Source organism: Curcuma longa, chromosome 11 (assembly GCF_044706935.1).
Source record: "Curcuma longa cultivar G26 ecotype Majalengka, Jawa Barat chromosome 11, ITB_CL_G26_1.1, whole genome shotgun sequence".
NCBI lineage: Eukaryota > Viridiplantae > Streptophyta > Magnoliopsida > Zingiberales > Zingiberaceae > Curcuma > Curcuma longa.
Window position 1 is genome coordinate 11,797,549 of NC_133871.1, and position 19,102 is coordinate 11,816,650.

The following is a 19,102-nucleotide window of genomic DNA, read 5'->3' on the forward strand; positions in this document are numbered from 1 at the left end:
AACTAGATCTGAAGTAGGAAATCGCTATAGCATTTGCTCTGTAGTGATTCATCTATCATCATGGATGAGAGTCGCATTGGTTCTCACTATGTGCGAGAGAAGCATACTAAAAAAAGCTTCAACTCATGTTGCTAACATTTAACTTAATAAGTCAGTTGCATCATTCCATGATTGCTTTTCACAAGATCCAAGAGAAATTGCATAATCATTTTTATTTTATTTTTTGCTTATACATATTCTCATATTCTAGTCTGAAATGCTTAGAGTTACATTATCGCTATGATGCAGTGATAAAGCATTTGCAGAATAAATATAAAACCCAAAATCCGAATCCGAATAGGATCGAATATTCTGGGGGTAGGAAGGCCATCAAAACAAAGAAAAAGAAAAGAAAGCGCCAGCTACATACTGCAGATTTTTTGACGTTAGAAAGAGTAATGATAGATAGTATGAAAATTTGTAAATGTAGCATGACATACTCAATGCATGAATGTGGATCTCATTGCATGTCAATGAAACCTATTTGCATTGAGTGTGTCATACTACATTCATGCTACAATTTTCATGCTACCTATCATTACTTCGTTAGGCGCAGATTGTTCGCCCTCCTCATCTGGGCACTGCAAAATGGATAACATACGACATGCTGCGGAATTTTCTGCATATTTTTGGCAAAATGGATAACATACGACGTGCTGCGGACTTTTCTGCGTGTTTCATTTTTGGCTCTAGGTCACCGTAACAAGTTTTCAAATCCTCCGAGTCCGATCCAACTGTAACTGAGCACATGAATTTTTTGCTATGCGCAGGACCTTCTTCCTTGACAATTCTGCACGAAGAAATAGGTTCAAGGATCTTTAAGAAAACAACAACGAGCATAAATAAAAAGAAATCAGAATTGAGATTCTATGTGTATAAATTTTAGATGCATAATCAGTTCGGAGTTTATATTTTCTATCAAACTTCAATTAGATATGTTCATTATCGAAATTGAAGAAGAATCCGAAATTCTAATAACAAGAAGTAGCTAGCTAGTTAAGAAGATAGAAAATGCTTTAGATATACAAAGAAAAAATTAAAAAGAATAAATATCGTTAACAATGTATATAAACAAGAGAGTAATTATTTTGAAAATAAAATAATCAATCATGAATTACAATTCTTATCAAATATAAATTCTCGTCCTTAGTATACTACGGAAAAGATTATTAATTGAATGTATTTGAAGTAAATTTGAATAAGAAATCAAAAAGGAAGATAAAAATTACTTGTATAATGGTTTGATCCAACGCCTTTTGTCACAGTAAACGTTTAATCTCTGCTTGTCGAGATTGTGACCATCATCCGCAACATCATCCTCGAAAGTAACAGCCTCCATGCCAGAAAGTTTTGGCAGCACATCTACGGCAGCGTTTAGCTTGGCGATTTCCACTTGCCTCGCGTCTCCAGTGCCCATGACCATGCCATCGACAATAACATCCACCTTGCACGTAGAACCGCAACTTGAGCTGCCAAACTCCAGAGTTTTGCCCCGCTTCTGACAGAGCATGTTGAGGGTCGCCACAGGGTGCTCTTCCATGGTCTCCAACGTGATCAATGGCTCTAGAATCTTACTGAAAATCTTCGCCCAATTCCCGATTGTGTCAGGAGCAATACAAAAGGGTAGGAGAGGGGAAGGGGGGAATCAGATCAGCCAAATCGAGCTTACCTTCCACACTAATTTCAGGTCGGAATCACAATCCCTGTACACCGCTGCTGCGATGGACTCAACCATGTCAGCCAATACGGTGCAGACTTTTAGGCCGGTGTCGTCTTCCGTGAACTTGCTCACCTGATCGAAAGGTTCAGATAAGTTTCCATCGCATCAATCGGAGAGAAAAGTTATAATACTTAGGTTTGGGACAGCGGGGTACCGCTTGATCAAGGCCAGGGGAGTTGCGGCGGAGGAAACTGTAGAGACCGAGGCGGACGGCCACGCGGGCTAGATTCTTATTGGAAACGTTGGCGCTGAGGAGGTCGGTGAGGTCGCCGGGGCCGATGTCTGGGTACTTTTCGGATTCATCATTAATCTCATCATGTCCAACAAGGTTCGATTTCACATCTCAAATATACCGTTATGCGCAAGCGTATATAACAGAGTCTACTAAGATAATATTCCATTATTTCTTAGATAATTCTGAAACTCTTGACTAAAGTATTCACCACCTCCATCGGATCAAAATATCTTAATACTCTTGTCAAGTTGTTTCTCTACTTTGTTTCTAAATTTCTTAAACTTTTAAAATTCCTCAAATTTATATACCCAAATCATGAATGATCATCGATAAAGGTAATGAAGTAGTTATAACCTCCTTGTGCTTAAGTTAACATTAGACTACACATATCAGTATGTATAGGCCAAGCAACTCCCCAACTAGTTCACCTTTTCGGGTAAAAGGTAATTTAATCATCTGCCTTTAAAGCATGATTCACATGTATCAAATGAATATAAATCAAATGATTCTAAACTGCCAACCTTTGGAGTTCAGTAATGCATTTCTTGCTTATATGGTTAAGACGATAATACCGCGAGTAAAAGGTTAATTGATTATCTTTTTGAACACGCTTGTTGTTTGTTTTGATATTGATTGCCTCGTTGGAAATATCTAACACGTAGATACCATTACTTGATGTTTCGGTCCAATAATAGAAAGGATATTCTTTATTAAAATGAAAATATAGTAATAATTTTGCAACTCTAAGACGAGTCTTTTACTGTTCCTTAAGTCCTATATGTTATCACATATATTAGAGAGCCACACTCAGTATCCAATACCCAAGTGGACGAGGAAATAGTATGGCATTCATTTACAAAAATACCTCAAACGAATGAGGCATCACATACCTATTCTCCTTTTACGGACTCTAGATAAAACTTACAATTTTAAATTTTGAGAACAATTCTCAAATTCCTATACCAGTTCTAAAAGTCAAGATCAGTCAACTTATTGATATCCTAAATTATGCGTAATTAAAAGGCAACATTCATAATCAATTAAATCTAAAAATACAATCGAGCATATAAAAGAGATGATTTGTAATGTATTTACATATATTAATTGATCTCATTTTTTTTATGAATTCAAAAACTCTTACTTTGAATTCGGGAGATTGTAGGTACTCTCTAAATGGGTTGATATCCACTTATAGATAAGAACAACCTTGGAGAGAGTCCAACAAGCCATTCTTAGCTACAATGGTAGATATATCGATTATATATCACGTATACATAACTATCATATTATGCTATCAACTATTTGAATGCTCACATAAATATCAGGTTGTTAACACATTAACACGTATACATCATATATATAGCACCCAATTTCACCTCTATCCACATTGACCTTGGAGAGAGTCCAACAAATCAACACTTCAATTTAAAGTCAGCCCGCTAATCAGAAGATCATATCTTAATGATTCGAACATATTGTAGGGAATCCTATGTGATAAATGATAAATCGCAGTGGCAAAATGATCCCTTGAGCGATCCATGCAAAAGAAAATTCATACAAGTTTAGATCTACAAAATCTATCTAATAGAGTATACCTTTGGAGCGTGCCCTTCGCTTATCCTACTCATCCAAAGTTTGTCGAATCTCTTGCACGTTCAAGTATCTGTTCCTCTATACGTATCCACATGAACACTCACTTTTTGAAGAAAATTTTGTTGTGCTAGCAACCTTTGGTGGTGTGTTCTGCCAAGAAGAAGAGGGGGCAAGAATATGAACATCCAACATGAGTTTTGGGAAGAAAAAACTCTTTTATACTCAAGTCATGAATACCAAATGTTTTTAGACTTTTGGTATTCCCTCATCAATGCATGATTAATCCTTATTAATCATGCATAATGAATTTAACTTCATCCTCTTCAATGCATGATTAATTCACATTAATCATTCATATTGAATTAAATTCATCAACTTGGTTTAATTTAAGTCTAACTCAAATTCAACTAACCTGAGTCTAACTCAAGTCTTGGCCTTAATCAGCTTAATTGTTCCTTTAGTTAAATTAAAATGAATCCATCTCCAAAATAGAATGTTATTTGTATGCGACCTAATAGATTCTAGTAATATTGGCAATGTCTCTAAAACTTATTTTAGAAACATAAGCAATGAGTGACATCTAATAATGCATCATTGTTATCCCATATGACAAGAATGTCGAGATTCGAGATAACCTTCATGACTATGATAATGTATAACCATGTCCTTCTATATTCGATATCTAGATTGATCAATAAGGCATAAACTGTGTCATCCTCTTATCAATCTTTGTGTTTCTTGATCTCCAAGTAGACTCACTAAAGCAAATGAGCTCAATATCCCATATTGACTCATTTGAGCAAGGTCATATATTTTATGGTCCTACTCTATCAAGAGACCGTAAAATATCATTCCCGTTATATTAGAGGCATAGATCTCATCTACATCACTCACATTCCTCCGCATAATTTATTACATACCTAGTAATCGCATTTATAGTCCACTCTATTACGGGTGACGTTTGATGATACCAAAGTACATAACTCCTCATGTAGGGAACAGTAGTGACTTCAGATCTAAGGACTATTCATACCAATAGTCACATGAGAAAGTTTATAACACTCATATAATGATCCATGAAATTTTGTCATGGCAGATCAATTCAGTATACATTCTCTAATGTATACCTATGTGTCAACTCGATATCTCATATCCATAACCTATGAGATCAAGTCATCCAGTTGACCATATTAGTCTCAACACATTAATATCATCCCTAAATATTAATATTTGACTAAGAATGATTAAGAGTAGTGTTCTCTACATCATCTCACTATCGACTCAAACAATCGATATGATATAGATTGAACTAGCTACCTAAGGACATTATTATACTTAGTTATTTGGCACAAACATAAAATAAGTATAATAATTAAAAAACCGTGTCTTTATTAATAATAGAATATGATACAAAAGTTCCTAGTCAATCATCACGTAATTGGCTCTAGAGCTACTACTAACACATATTTAATTTCAAGCTGAGCATGGAGAGAGTCCAACAACCCAAACAAAAACTTAAACTCTGGTTCTAACCATATTTGCGGAAGATGTTAGCTTTAATTATTTTGTAAGAGATTTTTCAAGCTCCAAATTTTGTTTAGAAAATGGTTACAAACATGAATTTTCATGTGCTAGGACTCCTCAACAAAATGGAGTTGTTGAGAGGAAAAATAGAGCCCTACAAGAAGCCGCTAGAACAATGTTAAATGCCTACTCCTTACCCACCTACTTATGGGCAGAAGCGGTTAATACCGCTTGCTACATTCAAAATAGAGTATTAATTCACAGATTTTTAGGAAAAACATCTTTTGAATTATGGAGTGGGAAAATACCAAAAGTGAACTACTTTAGGGTATTTGGGTGTAAGGCTTACATCCTAAACACTAAGGATGAACTAAGAAAATTTGAACCTAAGGCGGATGAAGGAATCCTTGTAGGATACTCATCGACGAGTAGAGGATATAGAATCTACAACAAAAGGACTCAAATTATAGAAGAATCCTCAAATGTTGAATTTGATGAAACTAACAATACCTACCCTAGGAAATCTCAAATTGATGAGGATATTTGCAATGCAAGAAGAGTTAAACCAATGTGTGAGAAGAAGCAATGTGTGGGACTTAGTTCCAAGACCAAATGATAAGACTATTGTCACAACAAAATGGGTGTTTAAGCAAATAATTTCATGATAACATGTTAGTTCTATAAATCAAATATAATATAAAAAAGTATTATAAGACTAATATTTTTTTTCTCCTATCCAATTATGAAAAGAAAGAGGAGAAATCATCAAAGCATGCAGGAAATCCAAAGCATATCACCTAGTTAGGGCAGCCCCAACCCTGCATTAATAGGTGTTAATAACGCCTTAAGGGAGAGAAAAAACTGATGTGGTGCATGAACGCGTTCAATGTTTTGAACGCGTTCATGCACAGTGAAGTGGCTGCGCAGTGGAGCCAACCAGAGGCTGATCCATCACATGTTTTTTTTAATTTTTTTTATGTAATAACGCGTATCTCAGTCAGATTTGGACAGTGAGTCAACGGTTGAATTATTAAATTTTTAACAAAAAGTTTATTTTTCACGCCGTCACGCGTCCTTGACTAGCAACTTCTGCTAGAATCGTTTTTATTTTATGCACTTTATTTTTCTTCTTTCTTTACTGAAAACTACTAATAAGGTATCTCTTTTTGTTTGTTTACATTTCTACTTCACGTTTATTATTTAATTTTTCAATCTGTTAAAAGATTTAATTCCATCCATCGAAAACTACTAAAATAGAAATCAAATAATAATAATAATAATAATAATATTCTTTTCCTAGCAGTCAATCATAATATATTGAAATATATAAAAATATATATAACAGAATACTCTGTTTTTTTTCTCTTCTCTCTTAAAAAAAATAATTATAGAACAACAAAGTCCAGAGTTGTTGTAGCGGGAGTGCTAGCAGGATAGAAGCTTCTCCCGGAGCTTCATCGTATCAACCTGTGGGCCCACGTTGTTGGGCCTGTAATAACCTATCTCCGGATCTGGCACCCAAGAATTCAATAACAATGACGAAGAAGTGGAAGCAGAAACAGAACAAGTGGTGTTGGAGGATTTCATCACCACTGTCGTCTTCTTCTCCGTCACCGATGCTACTGGCGAAGTATGCCCTTCTGAATTCATTATAATACATCATTCATTAAGTTAACATTATACTGCACATATAGGGAGAGGCTGCTATATAGGCTAGAATTAAAAGATTGCGACATACTTATTAAGAAAGACAGTGATACCTTGGGAGAGGGCCGAAAGACAACGAGCCATCGCTGAAGAAGCTTGGTTGTTTTTTTTCTTGTATGAGTTGGGTTTGAAGAAATGATAGAGTCAAGCTAGTAGTTTGATCGATCTCCTTCCTCGTTCTTCACTTCTATCGGTATCTGGTTATGTTGCTTGGTTTGGGAGAGGATGTAATGTTGGTTTGGATATTTATAGAGGATGAAACTTTGAATTTTGGTTGAACAGAAGGAAACGGAAACGGCGGAGAAGGGGAAAAACATCGTGTTTTTTCATTTCCTTGTAGTTTTTATTTTTCATGGAAAATAATATTTTATTATTTTTTATTTTCTTAGAGAATGTCTTCTCATTTTTCAGAAAATGAAATTGAAAAATATAAAATAAGTAATAATTTTAAAAAATGAAAAAAGAATGATCAAACCAAACGCCTCCTAAGTATTTTTATTGCCGATCACTCGTAAACGAGCCAAATTAAATTTAACAGTCGTTAAATTTATTTAATGTTTATTAAATAAGCAGAACTGAAGTTTATTAATAAATACTATTTAATTTTTAATGAGCTTCAGTATCAATATTGTTATTTTTATAATTTATATATTAAATTTATATTCTTATTTTATTTTTAACATACTCTGAATATTAAATTTGAAAAGGATATAAAAAATCTATAAAATTATTTATAAATATTATTCATAACCTTTTAATAAACCGAGTTTATTTAATCAAATCGAACGTTGAATTTATTCGTCCACATCTGATTTATTTAGGTCCCTATCTGATTTATTTAATCAAATCTTTTCCTTGATGTTGGAGGTAAGATTTTAGGAGTATCAAAGATATTAATTATATACAAGCTTTTTACAATACTTTTCCGATCCAACTGTAACTGAGCGCATGATTTTTTTTGCTATGCGCAGGACTTTCTTCCTTATCAATTCCGCACGAAGAATAAATATTTTTATGAACAAATTGCATTAAATGTTTTTACTTATTACTATTCTGTTCCTGTATTAATTCTTCCTTCAAATAATTTTCATCCTGATAAGATTATCAATTGAATATATTAGTAACAAATTTTCATCCTGTATTAGTAACAAATTTGAATAAGAAATCAAAAAGGAAGACAAAAATTACTTGTATAATATGTTTGATCCAACGCCTTTGGTCACAGTAAACCATCATCATCTTCATCATCCTCGAAACTGACAGCCTCCACGCCAGAAAGCTTTGGCAGAGCATCTCCGGCAGCGTTTAGCTTTGCGATTTTCATTTGCCAATCGGATCCGGTGCCCATAACCATGCCGTCGACAATAACATCCACCGTGCAGGTAGAACCGCAATTTGAGCTGCGACACGCCAGAGTTTTGCCTCGCTTCTGACAGAGCATTTCAAGGGTCGCCACACGGTGCTCTTTCATGGTCTCCAACGTAATGAATGGTTTCAGAATCTTACTGAAAATCTTCGCCCAGTTCCCGATTGTGTCAGGAGCAATACGAAAGGGGAGGGGAGGGAAGGGGAAGGGGGAATCAGATCGGCCAAATCGAGCTTACCTTCCACACTAATTTGAGGTCGGAATCACAGTCCCTGCAGATCGCTGCCGCGATGGACTCAACCATGTCGGCCAATACGGTGCGGGCTTTTAGGATGCCACCACCGTAGGAAATACCACCGAAGGAATCATTCCGTAGTCTTCAGCCTCCTCCATCGTCTCTACATCCGTGAACCCGCTCACCTGATTGAAAGGTTCAGACAAGTTTCCATCGCACCAATTAATGGGGAGAAAAGTTATGATACTTAGGTTTGGGACAGCAGGGGCACCAATCGATCAAGGTCAGGGGAGTTGCGGCGGAGGAAACGGTAGAGACCGAGGCGGACGGCCACGCGGGCTAGCCTCTCATTGGAGACGTTGGCGCGGCGGATGGCGGTGAGGTCGTCGGAGCCGATGTCTGGGTACTTTTCGTACAGGTAGTTAGAACCGCAAGGCCGAGGACAGCGTCGCCGACGAACTCGAGGCGCTGGTAGGATGGATGGCCGGCGTAGGAACCATGGGTAATCGCCTCCACGAGGAGCGATTTGTTGTGTAGCCCAGGATGTTCTCGATCTCCGCCACTTTACGACGCAGCTCGATATCGAGCTCGGTCGCCACCTTCCCGTTCCTGACGACGACGGCTCTGTTGCAGTTGACATCAAATTATCTTACAACACTAAGAAAACAAGTGCAACACGAAGCCAAATGCAAGACAAGTTGGCAAAGTACCTTAAAGTTGGTCTCTTAAAATACTATTGACTATTTGAGTAAACTTCTTCAACCAATATTAACTTAGTAAAAATACCCCATGAGCTGCAAAAGGTTGGAACCGCCAACCTAGCGGCCCCCCCTCCACGGCCCCACGAGGATAAGGGGGAGGTACAGCACGGTGAGTGCGGGCCCGGCTACGACCTGGTAGCCGAAGGAATTTCGCCTAGGCAGACATTGATATTATTGCAAATACTGCCAGGGACCTTCGAACCCGTTACCTCAGCTGCAAGCAAACCAGGTCGTAACCAGCTGCTCCCGCCCGTGAGGGCAAAAAAAAAAAAAAAAAAAAAAAAATACCCCATGAGGATGCTTGTAATGGGTGTGTATTCAATTGTGAGTTTCAATTCCAACTTCAAGTATAGTTTGTTTCTCTCCTTTCTCTCTACACCTCCTACCTTATCATCCTTCCTTCTATCAGCGGTATCAGAGTGAGAAAACCTTGAAACCCAAAGTACACCTAAACACCTCTATGACGAGCGTCACAACCGGAGCACCACCAACCTTCGACGGTCAAAATTATGTCATGTGGGCCGTGAAGATGAAAACCTTTTTGAAGGGTGCCGATCTCTGGAGTTCGGTAGAGTCTGATGCACCTCCTGCAGAGTTGCGAGAGAATCCAACCGTACAGCAGCAGCGATTCTATGCCGAGGAGAATGCCAAGAAATACAAGGCGCTTAGCATGATTCATGCAGCTGTATCAGAAACCATTTTCATAAGAATTATATATGGGCTGTAAAACAGCAAAAGGTGCATGGGATAGGCTGAGCGAGGAGTTTCAAGAAAGTATCAAGACGAAGCAAATGCAAGTCTTGAACTTGAGACGGGAATTTGAGTTGATAAGGATGACGGAGGTGGAAGCGGTTAAAGATTTTATCGATAGACTAATGAAAGTAGTTAATCAAATTAGACTACTGGGAGAGTCTATGCCAGATGCAAGAGTTGTTGAGAAGGTGTTGGTGAGCTTACTAGAGAAGTTTGAATCAAAAATTTCTTCTTTGGAAGACTCGCGTGACTTGTCGCAGATAAGTATTGCCGAGTTGGTGAACTCCCTACAAGCGGTTGAATTGAGGAAGAAGAATAGAATTGGCCAAGCGACCGAGACGGCATTGGTGGCCAAATTCAAGGGCAAGGCACAGGTATCAAAGTTCAAAGGTAACTCCAACAACAATGACGAAAAAGGAAAGAAGGAGGAATCTGAATGGAATTTCTGATTGGATCTATTTTGTTCCAAGTGTAATAGAAAAGGACACTTAGAAATTTTACAGAAGTAAAGCACCTGCAAAATGTTGGAACTGCAATAAGCTAGGTCATCTAGCAAAATATTGCAGAAACAAATCTCAACCCCAAAATTCTCAAGTCAAAAAGGATGTTCAAGAGGTTGAAGAAATAGCTTTGATGGCTAAAATGTAAGTGCATAAGACTGTTCAAGGGAAAGAAGATACCTGGCTACTTGACAGTGGTTGTACTCATCACATGACGTCGAACGGATCATTGTTCGATATTGTTCATCCGTGCAATTGCTTGCGAGTAAGAATGGGTGATGGAAAGCTGGTTAGTGTGCAAGGCAAGGGAATCATTGAAATACCAACACTTTTAGGTATAAAAATCAACTTCACTACACTTTTAGGTATAAAAATCAACTGCACTACACTTTTATGTTCCTAATTTGCATTAAAGTCTAATAAGCATTAGACAATTGCTAGAAGATGATTATGATGTTCATTTCTTTGATAAGAAGTATGAAATTAGAGATGCGAAGAACTTAATTGTTGTTGTAAAGATGGTGGATAGGAGCTTTCCTATAAATTGGGGAGAAGTTCTGGTAAATGCTGTAAGCATCGATGAGAGAGAGCTATGGCATAAAAGGCTAGGACATTGTAATTATTAGTCGTTAGCTAGCCTATCAAGAAGAGAACTGGTGAAAAGTATGCCAAAGTTTAAAGAAACGAATAAGATTTGTGAAATCTGTCAACTCGACAAATTTCATAGACAACCATTCGGACTTGGGCAAGTGTGGAGAGCTAAAGAGAAGCTCCAACTGATACACAACGATGTGTTTGATCCTCTGAATATACCTTCGTTAAATGGGAGTCGGTATTTTGTAATATTTATTGATGATTTCAGCAGATACACTTGGGTTTATTTCATGAAGTCAAAGTCGGAAGTGTTCAGTCATTTCAAGAACTTCAAGGAAATGGTGGAGACTCAAACGAAAACGAAAAGGAAAATTGTTAATTTGACAAAAACATTCAATTCTTTTTTCCCCCAGAATCTCCTCCATTCCTATTTATTTATCCGTTCAACAGCACAAACTATATCTTTCAATGGTCTAACTGGATAAATTCATCGCAGGTGCAGGGATACAGGATGTCATTGTGGGCGGAGCATCTTGGTATGGACGCCCACTTAAATGATGCTCACAGCCTGGAATGTGCTACCCTCATCAAGAAGTCTTTACAGTTTGGAATGCGTAAAGTTTGTTAACAGGGTGGCCGAGGAAAACTGGTTTCGATATACTACTGAGGATATAATTCCATTGAGAGGCCACCTTCTCAAGTATCCTATTCGAGTCACTGCTGATGGTGAAGTGATGTCCCTTCCTGGGCAAGAAACTTTTCCTGATGTTGGTGGTAAGATTTTAGGAGAATCCACTCCACTCCCCGACGAGCTAACTATGTGATGTGTTTCATCATTTAACGAACAGTCAATTCTTTGCTAAATTCTTTTCAAATCTGCAATGTTAAAAGCTCTTCTGGTGCTGCTAGCAATTCAAGTCAGACTTTAATTCTAATGCGGCTTGATTGTAATATATAGTGTTACTAGATTTACTTTTGCAGTTAGAGTTAATGGCATTGCTGTGAAACCATGTAAAGTCTTCCAAAATTTGTTCTCCCAAACAAAATGCTGCAACTAGATCTGAAGTAGGAAATCGCTATAGCATGTGCTCTGTAGTGATTCATCTATAATCATGGATGAGAGTCGCATTGGTTCTCACCATGTGCAAGAGAAGCATCCTAAAAAAAGCTTCAACTCATGTTGCTAACATTTAACTTAATAAGTCAGTTGCATCATTCCATGATTGCTTTTCACAAGATCCAAGAGAAATTGCATCATCATTTTTATTTTATTTTTTGCTTAAAACATATTCTCATATTCTAGTCTGAAATGCTTAGAGTTACATTATCGCTGTGATGCAGTGCTAAACCATTTGCAGAATAAATATACAACCCAAACCCAAAATCCGAATCCGAATACGATCGAACATTCTGGGGGTAGGAAGGCCATCAAAAAAAAGAAAAAGAAAAGAAAGCGCCAGCTGCAGACTGCAGATTTTTTGACGTTAGGAATCCTGGCGGGTTGTTTGCCCTCCTCATCTGGGCGCTGCAAAATGGATAACATCTGACCATCATCCTCGAAACTAGCGGCCTCCCCGCCAGAAACCTTTGGCAGCGCATCTCGGGCAGCGTTTAGCTTTGCGATTTCCACTTGCCTCTCGTATCCAGTGCCCATAACCATGCCATCGACAAAAGCATCCACCGTATACGGAGAACCGCAACTTGAGCTGCGACTGCGAGACTCCAGAGTTTTGCCCCGGTTCATCGTCTCCAACGTGATGAATGATGGCTCTAGAATCTTACTGAAAATCTTGGCCCAATTCCCGATTGTGTCAGGAGCAATACAAAAGGGTAGGGGAGGGGAGGGGAAGGGGGAATCAGATCAGCCAAATTGAGCTTACCTTCCACACTAATTTGAGGTCGTAATCACAGTCCCTGTAGACCGCTGCTGCGATGGACTCAACCATGTCAGCCAATACGGTGCAGGCTTTTAGGCCGGTGTCGTCTTCCGTGAACTTGCTCACCTGATCGAAAGGTTCAGATAAGTTTCCATCGCATCAATCGGAGAGAAAAGTTATACTACTTAGGTTTGGGACAGCGGGGTACCGCTTTATCAAGGCCAGGGGAGTTGCGGCGGAGGAAACGGTAGAGACCGAGGCGGACGGCCACGCGGGCTAGATTCTCATTGGAGACGTTGGCGCTGCGGAGGTCGGTGAGGTCGCCGGAGCCGATGTCTGGGTACTTTTCGTACAGGCAGTTAGAAACCGCAAGGCCGAGGACAGCGTCGCCGACGAACTCGAGGCGCTGGTAGGATCGATGGCCGGCGTAGGAACCATGGGTAATCGCCTCCACGAGGAGCGATTTGTTGCGAAAGGTGTAGCCCAGGATGTTCTCGATCTCCGCCACTTTACGACGCAGCTCGATATCGAGCTCGGTCGCCACCTTCCCGTTCCTGGACGACGATGGCTCCATCGAGGTGGTCAGTGTGGATTAAACTGTCTGGATGCGGTGGTTGCCTTCCCGTTCCTCGCTGGTTCCTCATATTCATAGAGGCGCGAAGCTTTGAAGGTTCGCTCTCCAGTGTGGACGGAGCTAAAAAGGTCGGGCGGAGCTGACTCAATTGGATGAAGAACAGATTCCTGATTTTGCCTTGCATGCGAAGCAAACACTACCGTCGCAATCGCGTCGCATCAACGATTTATGCGCACTCAGAAATTAAAGTATTTTTTATTGCCGATCATTTGTAAACGATTTATGCGAAGCAGAACTGAAGTTTATTAATAAATTAAGTATGAATATTGTTATTTTTATAATTTATATATTAAATTTATATTATTATTTTATTTTTAACATATTCTGAATACTAAATTTGAAAAGAATATAAAAAATCTATAAAATTATTTATAAATATTATTCATAACCGTTTAATAAACCGAGTTTATTTAATGAAATCGAACGTTGAATTTATTCGTCCACATCTGATTTATTTAGGTCCCTATCTGATTTATTTAATCAAATCTTTTCCTGATGTTGGAGGTAAGATTTTAGGAGTATCAAAGATATTAATTATAGACAAGCTTTTTACAATACTTTTCCGATCCAACTGTAACTGAGCATATGATTTTTTTGCTATGCGCAGGACTTCTTCCTTCAAATAATTCATAAGATTATCAATTCCCGATAAGATTATCAATTGAATGTATTTGTAGCAAATTTGAATAAGAAATCAAAAAGGAAGACAGAAATTACTTTTGTATAATGTTTTGATCCAACGCCTTTGGTCACGTATAATCTCTGCTTGTGGAGATTTTGACCATCATCATCTTCATCATCCTCGAAACTGACAGCCTCCACGCCGGAAAGCTTTGGCAGAGCATCTCCGGCAGCGTTTAGCTTTGCGATTTTCATTTGCCAATCGGATCCAGTGCCCATAACCATGCCATCGACAATAACATCCACCGTGCAGGTAGAACCGCAACTCGAGCTGCGGAACGCCAGAGTTTTGCCTCGCTTCTGACAGAGCATCTCGAGGGTCGCCACACGGTGCTCTTTCATGGTTTCCAACGTGATGAGTGGTTTCAGAATCTTACTGAAAATCTTCGCCCAGTTCCCGATTGTGTCAGGAGCAATACGAAAGGGGAGGGGAGGGGAAGGGGGAATCAGATCAGCCAAATCGAGCTTACCTTCCACACTAATTTGAGGTCGGAATCACAGTCCCGGTAGATCGCTGCTGCGATGGACTCAACCATGTCGGCCAATACGGTGCGGGCTTTTAGGATGCCACCGCCGTAGGAAATACCACCGAAGGAAATCATTCCGTAGTCTTCTCCCTCTTCATCCTCCTCCATCGTCTCTAGATCCGTGAACCCGCTCACCTGATCGAAAGGTTCAGACAAGTTTCCATCGCATCATTAATGGGGACAAAAGTTACGATACTTAGGTTTGGGACAGCAGGGGCACCAATCGATCAAGGCCAGGTGAGTTGCGGCGGAGGAAACGGTAGAGACCGAGGCGGACGGCCACGCGGGCTAGCCTCTCATTGGAGACGTTGGCGCGGCGGATGGCGGTGAGGTCGTCGGAGCCGATGTCTGGGTACTTTTCGTACAGGTAGTTAGAAACCGCAAGGCCGAGGACAGCGTCGCCGACGAACTCGAGGCGCTGGTAGGATGGATGGCCGGCGTAGGAACCATGGGTAATCGCCTCCACGAGGAGCGATTTGTCGCGAAAGGTGTAGCCCAGGATGTTCTCGATCTCCGCCACTTTACGACGCAGCTCGATATCGAGCTCGGTCGCCACCTTCCCGTTCCTGGACGACGACGGCTCCACCTGAGACCCTAAATTAAATGGGCTCGGTACGGGGCAGCTGCTAAGGCCCGATTTAAGTCTAGTACGGCCCGGCCCATTCCAGCCTACACTAGTGGTAGCCCGTTAAGCTGCAGTCCGAGGCTTAGCCCATACATGAGCTTAGCGATAGAGATTAACCCTAATCCAGAAGAAAGTCAACTTCCCGACTGATCTCTGTATTCCCTGTTTGGATTCAGTCATTCCTAATGCATACTGCTATACTCTTCTCTCTTCTTTTCTTCTGCAAAAATAGAAAACTACATCTTAGCGGACGCAGGAGAGAATACTAATCTCTGTATTCCCTATTTGGATTCAGTAAATTGAAAAACTACATAGTGCTATACTCTTCTCTCAGTAGCATATATGCTAAGCTAAGAACATTAATTTGTCATACTTTTTGACTGAAATGCACCAACCTTCCTTTTTCCACCATGTAAACAAGAACGGAATTGATTGCAAGGAGCAGTGAATGAGATGAAGTCCTGGAAATCAAGGACACTCTCTTCCATTCCACCCTCCTTTTTGTCTTGTGAGGTACCATCAGCAATGATGCTTCCCTGAGTTCCTGACCCCCACCTCACCAGCTCCTTATCAATTGCACTGTTCCCGTGCATTTATTTGCCATGACAATGTCTCACCAGCATCTCCATGTTCAATAATGCGTGCCCTGCATCCTTCTTCATGAGATGCATGTCCTGCATCAACCCAAGAAAGAGACCAATCTACAGCACCTCAGCTTTTGATGCCACTTAGACCTTTAAACTACGACCATTAACAATTCGAGCTCGTTTGCGACTTTTGCAGTTGCACCAGAAGTGGCAGCAGAGACCCAAATGATAGAAGTGGAGTGGGTGTGCATGGGATGTGTGTTTGACTACGTTACATGAATAGGAGAGGAGCAGCTCTCCTCCCTTTAGTTTGACGCACACTTCACGACACTGGATGCATGCATGGTCCTTGATCCTTGAAGGTCCTGTGCAGTTTTGAAGACAACAAAACAAAGATATACCCCACAACCTTCACCTCTCATTGAATTCATCTGTCTCTTTCTCTCTGTCTGTCTTCTTGCCTATAAATGCCATTTCATTGCCTCCCTCATTCGCCAAGAATGCATCGCCAGTTTGTAGGGTTTGCTGGTTTTTGTTGTCATGTAGGTTTATCAAAGGGTCTCTTACAGAGGTTATTGGCATTCTGTCCACCTTCAACTTTCCCTCTTTTATTTAACTATACATTTAGATTTTTTTTTTAAAGAAAAACGGAGGATGAATTGAAGGTGGTCATCCTGCCAACTGAGCTCTGTAAGCTTCTCCTTGTTAAACTCATGTGACACAGTTGATTCTCTATGTATCTTCCTCGACTAGGAGAAGAAACTAAGAAGGTGAGGCTTCTTATTTAGAATAGAAGTGAGGTTTTAACTGATTCATTTTATGCTTCTTTTTTATATTACTTATATATGTTTATTTTATTGTATTAATATTTCATCTGTGCATTTACTTTGATTCCCCACACTGTTCAAATCATTGTTGTTAGAATATCGCGATCAGATTCTTTTTAGACTTTGCATGAGTTCAATTTGTTTTTCCTTTTCTAGCTCTTCCTTTTGTTTCATCTCTCTGCACGCTTAGCTTTTTTCACAGCTAGCGTGCACAAACCCATTCTGCCATTATATTTTAATTGTGATTATATTTTTAATGATCAAGTTAAAAAAATCTTGGATTCATGTTGATAATAGTTTAGGGTTATTATTCTTTTCTCTAACATTTTAGGGCGTACAAGCATTTGAATCAGTAGATTTAATTTCAACAAAAAAAAAAATTGCATAAGTAATATTCATTGACTTGTTAATGTCCATAAATGAAGTTTTTAAAATTTATATTCATATATTATTTATATAAATTGAAAAATATAAATATTTGATTTTTTACATCAATGTTCGAATTAAATTATAAATATAATAATATCTCTTATTGAGCTTGACAAAAATAAATCAGTACTAGAAATTATCCGTACTAGAAATAAAATAATATCTCCTAATCCATGAAATACTTAAATTATCCGTACTAGAAATTAATTAGCTCATATATCTTCCACTCTATATGATTCGTTTCTTGCCATGTCCGTGAAAGCAGAGCTCGTGATCGCTCTTGTTAAGGTCTGCCAAGGTGACTTCTCTACTTTTCTATTTGAGAAGATGAAGGAAAGGAAGAGAAGTACGTACGTAGAACTGATTGGGAAAATTTGTATGATGCTAAATATATATATATATATATAATAATTATCGAGTTACGTACAGATCTTCTCCTCTGCATATTAATCCACGAAAAGGTTGCATGGATGCATTCGAAATTCTATGCCAAATGTGTTCTCCTACGAAGTGCTTTTCAATAGGGATTTTGAAAGATCAATCATATTGTTTATACATCAGCTTAATTTGAGCTCGTGCATATTTTTGGTCGGTACGTAATGTTTCTCATTTTACCAAAATATTTAATTGATGATGAACCAGCTTGTCGTCACATGGCCAAAATATTTAATTGATGATGAACCAGCACACATTGCGTTTCATTTTGTTGTTTAAACACAGTCAAACGTTTCCACAACGTTACGACAATAGGAAGAGCGATCAAATTGAAGATGCAGTGCAGGAATCATATATATGGCTCGTCACTCAAATACAATAAAGTAAAAGAGGAAGGAAGAACAACGAACAGGCCGGGTGTTGTGTTCTTGGGATTATTGGAAGAGTACTCGATCGAGGTGCATCCTCCCTTTCTACTCCCACCGATTCATTCTGCAATCCCCAGAAAGATGCTGCAAAACTAATTAAATCCGATTGTCGATTCTGTTCATTGGATGAATATAATGAAACAAAAGTTGTAAGTTGTTTATGCATGTGAGGTTCGATTCAGTTTCAGCAGACAGCTTGATTTGGATGTAGTAAACAAAGAAAAGAAGAAAACGACCATACATAGGTGAGAAACAAATTAAAGAATTGCCTCTTCCACCCCCGGATCATAAGATTTCATGATCCAACATCCGCAAGTGCCCAAATGATCCAGGAACATTTGATATCATTTTCTACGGTGAGATTGATAAAATTAGAGTAGGATTGGAACAGGTTAAGTTTTGAGATATTATAATTTTTTATTTATGTTGAATTATGAAATCTTTAATATATCAAATCCATATATCTACATTTATTACCGAGTATAACGATCCAGTCTCAAGTTTAAAAATCATCGTTTAAAATAAAAAATTTCAAAAAATTTTAATCTTTTATATTTTTATTAAAGTTTTTATTATTTTTTTATAGTTAAATTTTAAAACTATTTAAAAAATTATTTAATTGTTGTTAAGACATTATCTTTATTTGAGTTAATATTATTCAATTAAATTAAATTAAGAAAAAAATTCTCTACTTTTTGGCATTTTCTATATCTTACTTTTAAATATTTTTTAATTATTAATAATGTACTATACAATTTCAATTATTTTTAATAGTATTGTATCATTTTGCGATTCAATCTTGATCATCCAAATCGATCATGCAAATTATAATATGTCTTGTACAATGCAATGAGAAAACATTATGTGGAATAATACGAAAATTAGTGATTAAAATTTCAAACTTATTTAATAAGTGAATGAAAAAAAAGATAATCTACTTTTAAAATTAATCTCGCATGAAACTAGAATATTTAAATTATAAAAAAATTAATTAATTTAACTTTTAAAAAGCCAGTAGACCAACA

General features: G+C 38.3%; 3 protein-coding genes and 1 pseudogene across 3 annotated transcripts; all 4 read right to left on the minus strand.

Annotated features, from left to right (window-relative positions):
- Positions 1-609: 609 nt before the first annotated feature.
- LOC141837111 (ribonuclease 3-like protein 2) lies at positions 610-6,902 on the minus strand. The gene is made up of 6 exons (XM_074724572.1): positions 6,872-6,902; positions 6,611-6,751; positions 1,914-2,101; positions 1,709-1,831; positions 1,269-1,621; positions 610-829 (listed from the first exon to the last, which is right to left on the minus strand). Exons 1-6 carry the CDS (start codon positions 6,900-6,902, stop codon positions 610-612), a joined length of 1,056 nt encoding a protein of 351 aa, XP_074580673.1.
- Positions 6,903-7,730: 828 nt separating this feature from the next.
- LOC141837113 (ribonuclease 3-like protein 2) lies at positions 7,731-9,859 on the minus strand (annotated as a pseudogene).
- Positions 9,860-12,267: 2,408 nt separating this feature from the next.
- LOC141840937 (ribonuclease 3-like protein 2) lies at positions 12,268-13,606 on the minus strand. The gene is made up of 3 exons (XM_074729041.1): positions 13,113-13,606; positions 12,908-13,030; positions 12,268-12,816 (listed from the first exon to the last, which is right to left on the minus strand). Exons 1-3 carry the CDS (start codon positions 13,476-13,478, stop codon positions 12,352-12,354), a joined length of 954 nt encoding a protein of 317 aa, XP_074585142.1. The 5' UTR covers positions 13,479-13,606; the 3' UTR covers positions 12,268-12,351.
- Positions 13,607-14,185: 579 nt separating this feature from the next.
- On the minus strand, positions 14,186-15,964 carry LOC141837114 (ribonuclease 3-like protein 2). The gene is made up of 4 exons (XM_074724573.1): positions 15,745-15,964; positions 14,967-15,415; positions 14,690-14,881; positions 14,186-14,603 (listed from the first exon to the last, which is right to left on the minus strand). Exons 1-4 carry the CDS (start codon positions 15,962-15,964, stop codon positions 14,196-14,198), a joined length of 1,269 nt encoding a protein of 422 aa, XP_074580674.1. The 3' UTR covers positions 14,186-14,195.
- Between the last annotated feature and the right edge of the window lie 3,138 nt (positions 15,965-19,102).

What these genes read in the sequence shown, in the direction of transcription:
- LOC141837111 (XM_074724572.1), bottom strand. Translation starts at nt 6,902, where the DNA reads ATGGCTCGTTGTCTTTCGGCCCTCTCCCAAG. An exon ending in GGTGCCAGATCCGGAGATAG is followed by an intron (nt 2,102 to 6,610) that starts GTTATTACAGGC and finishes GGTATATTTGAG; the next exon opens with ATGTGAAATCGAACCTTGTT. An exon ending in CCCCTGGCCTTGATCAAGCG is followed by an intron (nt 1,832 to 1,913) that starts GTACCCCGCTGT and finishes CCTTTCGATCAG; the next exon opens with GTGAGCAAGTTCACGGAAGA.
- LOC141840937 (XM_074729041.1), bottom strand. Translation starts at nt 13,478, where the DNA reads ATGGAGCCATCGTCGTCCAGGAACGGGAAGGTGGCGACCGAGCTCGAT. An exon ending in CCCCTGGCCTTGATAAAGCG is followed by an intron (nt 13,031 to 13,112) that starts GTACCCCGCTGT and finishes CCTTTCGATCAG; the next exon opens with GTGAGCAAGTTCACGGAAGA. An exon ending in ACCTCAAATTAGTGTGGAAG is followed by an intron (nt 12,817 to 12,907) that starts GTAAGCTCAATT and finishes AATTGGGCCAAG; the next exon opens with ATTTTCAGTAAGATTCTAGA.
- LOC141837114 (XM_074724573.1), bottom strand. Translation starts at nt 15,964, where the DNA reads ATGCACGGGAACAGTGCAATTGATAAGGAGCTGGTGAGGTGGGGGTCA. An exon ending in TGGTGCATTTCAGTCAAAAA is followed by an intron (nt 15,416 to 15,744) that starts GTATGACAAATT and finishes CCACTAGTGTAG; the next exon opens with GCTGGAATGGGCCGGGCCGT. An exon ending in CACCTGGCCTTGATCGATTG is followed by an intron (nt 14,882 to 14,966) that starts GTGCCCCTGCTG and finishes CCTTTCGATCAG; the next exon opens with GTGAGCGGGTTCACGGATCT.